This window comes from Protobothrops mucrosquamatus, unplaced genomic scaffold, assembly GCF_001527695.2.
Source record: "Protobothrops mucrosquamatus isolate PMUCROS unplaced genomic scaffold, P.Mucros_1.0 scaffold3091, whole genome shotgun sequence".
In the NCBI taxonomy this organism is placed as follows: Eukaryota; Metazoa; Chordata; class Lepidosauria; order Squamata; family Viperidae; genus Protobothrops; species Protobothrops mucrosquamatus.
Genome location: NW_015389099.1, coordinates 4,910 through 15,632, shown reverse-complemented (window position 1 = coordinate 15,632; position 10,723 = coordinate 4,910). Strand labels below are relative to the sequence as shown.

At 40.0% G+C, this 10,723-nt stretch overlaps 1 protein-coding gene across 1 annotated transcript in view; it reads right to left on the bottom strand.

Annotated features, from left to right (window-relative positions):
* Positions 1-6,050, bottom strand: part of TMEM63A (transmembrane protein 63A) — a 37,351-nt gene extending 31,301 nt beyond the window's left edge. The window contains exons 1-4 of the mRNA XM_029286202.1: positions 5,861-6,050; positions 3,268-3,456; positions 2,671-2,744; positions 1,996-2,050 (exon numbers count right to left, since the gene is read on the bottom strand). Coding sequence (XP_029142035.1) covers positions 1,996-2,050; positions 2,671-2,744; positions 3,268-3,456; positions 5,861-5,893 — 351 coding nt within the window. The 5' untranslated portion in view covers positions 5,894-6,050. The remainder of the gene's footprint in view (positions 1-1,995; positions 2,051-2,670; positions 2,745-3,267; positions 3,457-5,860) is intronic.
* Positions 6,051-10,723: the final 4,673 nt, after the last annotated feature.

The window sequence follows — 10,723 nt, the reverse complement described above, 5'->3', positions numbered from 1 at the left end:
CAGTTCTGAATGGGGTGGCACTACCCCAGATGGATCCAGTCTGAAACATGTGGATTCTCCTGGACTTGCAACACCTGCTCAAAGAGCAGGTAGCAATCACAGCTAGGACAGCCTTTGCACAACTTCAAGTTGTGCACCAAGTCCTCTGCTCAGTCACTGAAGCCCTAGTTATCGCACAGATGAACTATTGGAAGCGCTCTACTTGGGGTTACCCTTGAAGAGCATTCAAAAGCTACAGCTGGTACAGAGTACAACAGCTCAGGCAGTTCTTGGAGCCCAAGGGCAGTCCATGTAACACTCCAAGTAGTGCATTGGCTACAGGCTTGCTTCCTGATGTAATTCAAGGTGTTCATAATCACCTTTAAAGCCCTTCATGGCATGGGTCCAGGCTACTTGAGGGATCGCCTCACCTCACTGGGATTGTCCTGCCTTCCCCTTCCATGTCAGCAGGGGAGGCATCCAGCATGGTCCATCAGCCAGGGTATTCTGGAGGGGACCAGAAGAGCCTTCTCTGCTCCTGCCCTTTGGAACATTTCCCACCCCCCCAGAGTGAGGTCAGCTCCAACCCTCCTGACCTTCTGCAAAAGCTTAAAGACCTGGCTCTGCCAATTGACTTGAGGCTCCGATGGAGGGGTTTTACATTGGGGGTGCTTGATATATTAATAACAGATCCCACTTCACCCCTTCTCATCCTACTACCTCCCTCCCCATTTTTTAGTTAGGGCTCAGTTTTATCTTTTTAATATTGTAAGCCCCCAGCGTTACTCCATGGTAAGATGGGTGGCCAATAAATTTTACAAATAAAATAAAAATAATTATGAGCAGTAATCCTGTTGCAAAATGTGACTCTCACTTCCTCTTTCCAACTACAATTGTAGTATGCTCTAGGCAATTTAAATTCTGCACTTCTCAAGCAAGTGATCCAAACCAGTATGAAGAAATTTTAAAAACAAATTATGGATTGGTGTCACCAAGGATCCCTGTAATGTAATTATGTCTTTTGTGACCATTTAGGAATAAGTGAAGGGATATTCTTGGATCATTTTTACTTGTCCAATATTTAAAAGAAGTTGACAAATGGAAGTTTCATGAATCATCACATTTACAATCTTCAGTGAAATGGAAAACACCAAAGAGATAGGATTGCCCAATAATTACACAGTTAATTTAATAAAATAATTGGATAGATGTAGTCTATAATGGTGTCTCCCATTTCTCTAACTGCAAAGAGATTGCCTTTTATTCCACATTTTAATCATACATAATCCTCAGAGTCAACAGGATCTTGGGAAAGAAATCAATTAAAAATGCAACCATTATGATGTGAAACAGCCATAATCATTATTGGATAGATATATTTATATCAGTTATATTATTTTAGAGGAAAATCATAAAACGGTATTAATTTTATTTAATATTTCAACCATTTTGTGATTTAAAATAAGTGGATCTCCACTTCCAAAACAAGCAATTCCTTTCCTCAACCACATTAAATCTCCTTTCGATACCAATGATCTGACCATTTCAGGGAAAGAAATACTAGCAATTTTTCAGAAGTGAATCCTGTAGGCTGGAAGCAATTTGTGCTATTGCAGACACAGTAGTCTACTTAAGACAGAGCTGTTTTGGGGGCAGACCATAATATTGCTTCCAGTTTAGAAGATTTGCTTCCAGAAAAGTAATAGGTTATTCTGGGAATGGGCATACAGATGTCCTGGAGATAAACAAATACTCAAAGATATACAGTAAGAACAAACAGAACAGTCTGAGGATGCCATTCCTAAAATGAAGTTCTAAAAGTTCTACATTTATCTAGTTTAAAAGTATTACATAACTGCAGAGTGACATTTCTTTACAACACTTTACTAGTCTGTAAAGTATTAGAATAAGATACGAGCTATAAAAATATTACATTTTAAAATATTTCTAAAAATACTAAGTGGCAATATTTTATGAATAGCAAAACATCATAGCTTAATCCAACAGGCAACTGACCTCATCAGAATCAGATTCTTCAAGAACAGTAGCGGACTCAATTACTTCATAATACCTAGATTCAGTAGAAACAAAACAACAGACTTCAATGTTAGAATTTTATACTAATATATTTGTTGAAAACTTCAAATATTTATTTAAAAAGGCATTCAATTATAAAAATACTTGAAGTAAAAAATATTTTTATAACAAAAGATGCTAAGGCTCAGAAAAGGACAAAAATAAGCAATATACACTACAGTATCTGAAAGGACCAGAGTAAGATTTTAAAATTATTTATCTCTATATCACTTCTCAAATTCCTCTTACTCTTTAATCTTAAAAGATCTAGGTACCAGACTGTCCCTTCCTGTTCAGCCCTTTACCCTGCCAAATATACTCTACAGTAAAGATTAAATCTTTTTAAGTAGCAGTCATTGTTCATGATTCATGCAATGATATAGATGCCTATTTATTTTTTAATAAATTCCAGTTATGGGCATATTGACTGCCCCTCCCTCTCAAGTTTGATTCTTTAGTAACAACTTCAGCAGGGATAAATTTGTTATAGTGAACACTGATATATTCTCAATATTTCAAAAAATATTATGGTACCTGATCAATTTCTACACAATCAAAAAGCATGGTATTATCATGTTCTACAGAACCCACAAGAATATAGAACACCAACTTTACCTTTCTGATACTAATGCAATACGACCATAATCCCAAAATCTTCTTCTAATAAAGGAAAATATCAACATCAACATCTAGAAAATAAAAAGGGGATCAATTAAAGGTTCAATATTCATGATGAATTATATGTTTCCTCCACTTTGTGTTGCTTTTAGTTTAGACAATATAAAAGCTTCAAAATCAAGTAGAACATGAACACAAAGTAATCTAATATTTGGTAATGAAGATGCATTAAAGGGTAAAAGAATGCTCATTTTACATAATATTATAATTGCTAAGACAGTATTATATTATAAAAATATAATGAATAGTATTAAATTGCATTAGAAAAAAACTCAAACTTTAGCTTGGCAAAGAGTACAATGGAAGTTTTCAGACTCAAGAGAATGAAGTAGAATTGCTATCAACAGGGCAAGCCCTATTTTCTAGCACAGTTCACTAGTGGAGCAGGAAAAGGGGAATATTGCAGCCCTTTTTTTCAAAGCTACATATATTTCAGCAAAATGAAATAAACTACTTATTTACTCTTCAAATTGCCATGAGCAACAATGTGGAAGAAAAAATATCAGCCAGCTACAAAAAATAAATCAAGCTTACCAAAAAGCAGATTACATCAAGCAGCAGGACAGTAGGAACCCCACCAAAGGTTACTCCTTGAAGTACAGTAGTTCCTCGCGCAGAACTGTAACAATAGGTCTCATTTGGAGATTGAGTATCATTTCTTCTACTTAACAGATGAACCAGATGTGAATGACCAGCATCGAAAGTTGGGAATGGAATCATGTCCTAGAAAAAGAAATTGTATAGCAGGAAAAATACACTTTTACAGATTACTTACTTTTGTTTTATTTTATTAAATTTATTTTGCTACCTATCTCATTTTAAAGCGAATCTTATATTATACAGTTCAGGGGGGGAAAGCAAGATTACCTTGAGCAAAAGTTATTTAAGTTTAAGCAAAACTTAAAACTTAAAACAACCAGTTTTCATTAAGTATTTCAAAAAATATTTAGCAGATCTAAATAAACATCCTTTAGCATGGCAACATTTTAATACTACTCCTGCATAAGGGCTAATAATGATTATGACTGGAAGAAGGCGCAAATACAGAATCTCTTATTTTACTTTTAATATTTTCAAAGTTACATAACACTCATGATGAGACAGACTAGGTAAGTGAATCTCTATACTTTAGCTATACAACCAGACCTGCATCTTTAATCCAGTGTGCTTTCTGACACTTAAGTAATGTAATTACCTAATCTATTTAAGTGAAGGGCTAAAAATCTTGGCATAATTGTTTTTGCCTATTTGTAGTCAATCTTCATAGCCCTTCAAGCATGGAAGAAACCTGCTCATTTCCAACCATCTACAAATATTAAATTGCCCTTAAAGCTATAAAAGACTACTTCCAGAAAAAGCACTTAAAATTTTTAAAATTATGCTTGATAAACAGGGTCAGCTGTGACCAGGGAAACCTTTATGCAGGTCCATTTTGTATGCCAGTTATGACCCCTCTTGGAACAGAAGGGTCTACTCACAGTCATTTATGTTTTTGACATCATCTGACTGGATTACTGCAATTTAATCTATGTGGGACTAGCCTTGGAGAGAGTCAGAATCTATATCTGGTCCAGAATGCAGAGTCTTGAAAGGTATGTTTTGGTCTTCTTATATAATACACTGTTTCAAAAGCTATACTGATTTCCTATTTGCTCTTTGATACAATGCAAGCTCCTGTTTGTCACATTTAAAGTCCTTTATGGCTCAGGATCAGAATATCTGGAGGACTTATTCCCAACAGTTTCTATCAATCCCTTAAGATTTGGCTGAGTGTGCTCTCTCTGTGACTCTTCACTTAGAAAATATTATCTCCAGGTATCTTAGAAGTGAACCTTCTCAGTTGCTGACATGTAAAACAGCATCTTGCAGATAGGCAAATGTGACTTTTGTTACTGAGTTTCAGAAGGACCATTAAAGCATAGTCATTTTAGGAGGCTTTGGGGCTAGAATTTTATTTCTTCTGGTAGTGCAATGTTCTCCCCATTTTTTTATTTTTTTATTTGCTGTTGAAGAGAGATATATACTTTGTTTTGTGTATATTGTTTTTGAGACCAACTGGGATGTATACCATTGCAGATATACACTGTAATTAGACTGGCCTATACGCCCAGTAAAATAAATTAATATTTCTAAGAGGTATAAAGTATCATTCCTTTAAGCCAATTTTACAGTTGCAATTACAATTCAGTGTTTACCTCAGGTTCAGTCATTTTTCCAATACTGTGATGCCAAAGAATACAACAGAACATATCATCCAAATAAGACATTTATGCAGTGAATTCTGAAAGAATATATAAGATCAGACTAGAGCCGTGGTGGCAAACCTCTGGCACGTGTGCCACAGGTGGCACGCAGAGCCCTCTCTGTGGGCATGTGTGCCATCGCCCCAGTCCTAGGCCTTCAGCTGGGTTTTATAAAACCTTTTCGCTTTAGGCCTCTGCCGCCGTGTGCAAAAAAAAAAAAAAGATTCAATTAATCAATCAATTTCAACTTCTCGCGGGGAAAAAAAGATCTCGCAAAGTTGGAATTGATTGAACTTTTTAGTCCCACCCAGTCTGCCGTTACCACCGCAGCCACGCCTACCCAATTGGCCACACCCACCTGGCACCCAACGATACATGTGGGTTTTGGGTTACAGTTTGGGCACTCGGTCTCTAAAAGGTTTGCCATCACTGGACTAGAGCAAGGCTGTTCACCCAAAATAAATTGTAGGCAAATAGATTGGTGATGTGATTAGAAAATGCAGCTCTTCCCTGTCATAGAAACATAAGGTTCTAATTGCTCCATTAGGAAGTCGGAATACATAAAGCAAAATAATTTAGTCCTTACAGTTCCACAAGAAATAAAACATAGCTTAATGCTTTTCCTTACTGAAATTTCAAATTGTTTCTCAATTTCAAAATTTCCTGCAGATGGCAGAATAGAGTCATTTTTATTTGCCAATAATTGAGACTGAAACATCTCCAGTCTTAGAATATATATGTATGTATTACAGATAACTTACTAAAGTTTTCATAATGCCTGTGCTCATTTGGACAGACTAAAAAAACTCAAGATCACTGCATAAAATACCTGAATATTGAATATTCTTTCTTACTATGTAAAAGTAGGAAATAAGAGGCCTAACCTTGCTTTGCACTTCCTCTTTCCTCAATATCATTTTTCACTAAACAGAAGTTCAAGAGGTACGGTCTTCTGCATCAATAATTCTCCTTTCTGAACTTGAAGCAACTGTCAAAATTGTATTTGGAGAACAGGGAGCAGAAGCCGCAGCCAGCAAAACCAGATCTAGGGTGCAGAAATCCGGCAGATTATTCAGGCGATAGAGAAAAGGCAGGATTTTCTTTTTTGCTGCCATCTAATGATCATCCGGATTTTGCAGCCCCGATCGGGGAGCACTCTATAAAAATAAGCTTTAGCTCTTAACAACCCTTATAGCCCGGGGCTAGAAGACAGTCAGGAGGGCGAAGCAAAGGGATACACGACAAATCCGCTAGGAACAAAACAACGACAACAGGTGGCAGGTTGGGAAGACTACGGGAGTTGCTTAAGGAGGCGGGGAGGTCTCGAAGACCCAGGACCGAGCCAGTCGCTCCCTCCGTCCGTTCCCTTCTCCCGAAGTAGCTGGTCGGCGGAGAGATGCGGCAGGGGGAGAGAGAACAGCTGCTGTCGTTCTCTCTCAACTTTCAAAGACGTTGGGCTTCCGCTTTTCCTTCCGCGCTCCTAATGACTGGCACTCTTGGCTTTCCCGTTTCCCACGGTTGACCAACGCGGCCGACCAGAGCCTGAGCGAGAGTATTTCTCGCCCCCGGCTTCGGCCACAAGCAGCCCACAGTCCCGCTACCTACCGTTCTACGGAAAACCAATAGGGAACAGCGCAGCCGCTTCGCTCTTAAAGAAAACAGCAGGCGACTCGGAAAGCCGCGCATGCGCCGCCGCTCCAGGGCCCGAGTAGATGGAAGTGCCTTCCTCCCTTTAGGTTAGGTGCGTCGGGCGGCGTTTCCACAATGGGGCAACCTACTTGTCACGTGGGGATGTTCTCTTCCCCCTCCCGTCCGCGACGTACTTGTGAGATTAATCCGTAAAGTTAACGCTTTTCCAGGTGAATGCAACCTTCATAGGAGGTGGCGTTAGCTCTCTTTGAATCCTAAAATGTTTAGAGCCGTCCAAGGAGATGGCGAAATTGTAGTACGCTCGAGTTCAGTTGCGGCGTGAGAAGACAGCTTCTTTTAATACACAGCACAGATCAGCGGGGTACGATGGGTAGCGATGAGGGAAGGGCAGTGGAAATAAATGGCAATTTATTTAGGGCAAGGGTTGAGAACACAGCTTTCTCTAAATTCCCAGCTTCCTTGTTTGGCTATCCTTGGTTGGATTTGAACATTGTTCGCTTGTGATTCTCAACCTTGGCTATTTTAAGACCTGTGGATGTCAACTCCCCAGAAGTCCCCAGTCGGAGGCGAGAGGGAGTTGAAGTCTATAGGGCTTAAAATGACTAAGGTTGAGAAACACTGTCCGTGGAGATTCACAGCCATCCAGGTCATGGTTGTCCCAAAGGTGCTTTTTCAAGAGGCAACTGGACATTGTTTTTCTTTGAAGAAGTTTCGCTTTTCATCTTGGATGAGAATAGAATAACAATTGAAAGGGACCTTGGAGATCTTCTAGTCCAGGGGTGTCAAACTGCTGGCCTGGAGGCTGGACACGTCATCCGGAAGCCGTGCCCACCCCAATGCCAGCACAGGCAAAACCGTCCGGATACATTGTGCGATGTCACGTGACATCGTGAGTTTGACATGTCTGTTCTAGTCCAAACCCCTGCTCAGACAGAAAACCCTATACCATTTCAGACTAACGGTTGCCCAATCTCTTCTTCAAAATTTCCAGTGTGAGAGCATTCCCAACTTCTGGAGACAAGTTGTTCTGCTGGTTAATTGTTCTAACTGTCAAGAAATTTCTTCTTAATTCTAGGTTGCTTCTCTCCTTGATTAGTTTCCATCCATTGCTTCTTGTCCTATCCTCAGGTGCTTTGGAGAATAGCTTGAATCCCTCTTCTTTGTGGCAACCCCTGAGAACATTGTTATCATGTCATCCTGGTCCTAGACATACACAATTCCAGCAACCATTCTTTATATGTTTTAGCCTCCAGTCCCCTAATCATCTTTGTTGCTCTTCTCTGCACTCTTTCTAGAGTCGCAACATCTTTTTTACATCGTGATGAACAAAACTGGATGCAGTATTCCAAGTGTGGCCTTGCCAAGGTATTATAATATGGTATTAACACTTCATGTAATCTTGATTCTATCCCTAGAACTGTGTTGGCTTTTTGACAGCTGCAGCACACTGTTGGCTCATATTTAAGTGATTGTCCGCTAGAAGTCCAAGATCCCTCTCACAGTTACTACTGTTAAGCGAGGTACCAACTATGCTGTACCTGTGTATTTGGTTTTTCTTGCCTAAATGTAGATCGTTACTTTTTCACCATTGAATTTCATTTTGTTAGATAGCTCCCAGTGTTCAAGTCTGTCCAGATCCTCCTGTATCCTAAGTCTGTCTTCTGGGGTGTTGGCTATTCCTGCCAGCTTGGTGTCGTCTGCAAATTTGATGAGTTCCCCATCTATCCCCTCATCCAAATCATTGATGAAGATATTGAGGAGTATTGGGCCTAAAACAGAGCTTTGAGGTACCCTACTGCATACTTCCTTCCATGTAAATGCATTTCCATTGAGGAGTGCACATTGAGTGCCGTTGGTCAGCCAGTTACAAATCCATTTGGTGGTGATGCTATCTAACCCACATTTTTCTATCTTACCTACTATTAGGTTGTGGTCTACTTTATCAAATGCCTTACTGAAGTCCAAGTAAATTATATCCACAGCATTCCTCTGGTCCACTAATTTTGTCAACTGGTCAAAGAATGCAATAAGATTTGTCTGACATGATCTCTTTTTGACAAGCCCATGTTGGCTTTTGGTTATGACTTTGTTTGCCTCTAGGTGTTCACTGATTCATTGCTTCATTATCTTTTACAGAATCTTCCCAGGTATTGAGGTCAGGCTGATAGGTCTGTAGTTTTCTAAATCTATTTTTTTCCCTTTTTTTGAAGTTGGGAATTACATCACCTCTTTTCCAGTCCTCTGGTAGTTCCCCAGGGCTCCGGGATCTTTGAAAGATATAACTCAGTGGTTCTGAGATCACATCTGTCAGTTCCTTCAGAACCTTGGGGTGTAATCCATCTGGTCCTGATGATTTGAATACATCTAGGATGGACAGGAGCCCACTTACCATTTTCTTGCCTATTTTAGCTTGTGTTTTTAATCTGTTCTTTACGGTACTATTTTTGATAGGTTGGACTGTTTTTTCTCTTTGTGTAAAGACATATGCAAAAAATGAGTTAAGTACTTTTGATTTCTCCCTGTTGCTTTTCACCTTCTTGACACTTTCTCCCACTAATGGACCAATCGTTTCCTTAATTTTTATCTTGTTTTTTACATGTTTAAAGAAGATTTTTTTGTTATTTTTGACTTTTGTCACAACTTAGTTTATTTTGGAGGACAGGAAAGCCTGGAGGAACGTTGTTCATGGGGTTGTGATGGGTCGGACACGACTTCGCAACTAACAAGAAGAAGTTTATTTTGAGCTTTAGCTTGCCTCACTTAATCTTTGCAGACTCGGGCTTTCTCCAGCATGATTGGATGGAGAATCTACAAGTGGGTTGTCTTAATCTGCCTGCTCCAATAAGACTAAGTCTAAAGACAGTTTTCATCATTGTTGTGCTCTATTTCTGTAGAGATGTAGTTATTTCTTATATATAGTACAACTCCACCTCCTCTTTTATTTGGTCTGTATCTTTTAAATAATTTAAATCCTTCTAGCTCAGGACTTTTCAACCAGTGGTACGGGTACCACCTGTGGTACATTGGCACCTGGCAGGTGGTACGCGACCATCCTAGAAAAGTAGTGGGGGAGGGGAATGAGCTGAATCAGTGGCAGCACCGCACAAGCCTGAGCGAGAGACGGCTGGAGCTGCAGGGCTGTCAGGGCTCAGTGGAAGCACTAGGATCAGCACCAGGCTCCAGCTGGAGCTCGGCGCTGATCCTGGCACTTCTGCTGAGCCCAGAAGAAGCGCCAATCAGCTGGAATGTTGCAGCATCTCCAGGGTTTTGTGATTTACATTCAGATGCTTGGCAACTGATTCATATTTATGACGGTCACAGTGTCCCAGGGTCATGTGAAGTGACCAAAACCTGCTGCAACCACCCAGCAGACGGGGGGAATAAAAACCAAACACCCCCCCACCCCACCCCCACTGCCAATCCTCAACAGAAAAGCTCACAACAATGGAAACCTCGGACAGGAGGAAGAGCGCCACCAGGCAGGCAGGCAGGTGTGTTGCTCGGCTGTGGTTTGGGGGGCACTTTTTTCAGTGCCATTGTAACTTTGAACAGTCACTAAGCAAACTGTTGTAAGTTGAGGACTACCTGTACTTTATCACTTTTTTCCTTTTTTTTTTTTTTTGGTCATCAAGTTTTTGACACCTTGCTAGGCGACTGGTGGTACTCGGATATTGCCATATCCTAAAAGTGGTACAATGGGTGAAAAGGTTGAAAAGCCCTGTTCTAGCTGAATGTTCCATTTGTGGGTTTCATCCCACTAAGTTTCCATAATGGCAACAATATCATATCTGCCCTCATTTACTTGGATTTCTAATTCACCCTGTTTATTGCAAAATGTCTTCAAAGAAAAACAAAGTCCAGTTGCTTCTTGAAAAAGTACCTTGGGTTGGGAAACACTGTTAAACAAAGACTGGAGAGGTTTCTTCCCACAATCTGTCCTTGTGGTAAGACTTAAGCTAAAAGGCTGTGATGTTACAATAATGGAGGGTGTTTTCCCTAAAAGTTGTAAATGAGCAGAGACAGCACCAATAGGTTAGAGAGATATATTAGAGGGATAAAGACTCTGTGCGATGAGCAGTATGTAAATTTAACAAAAT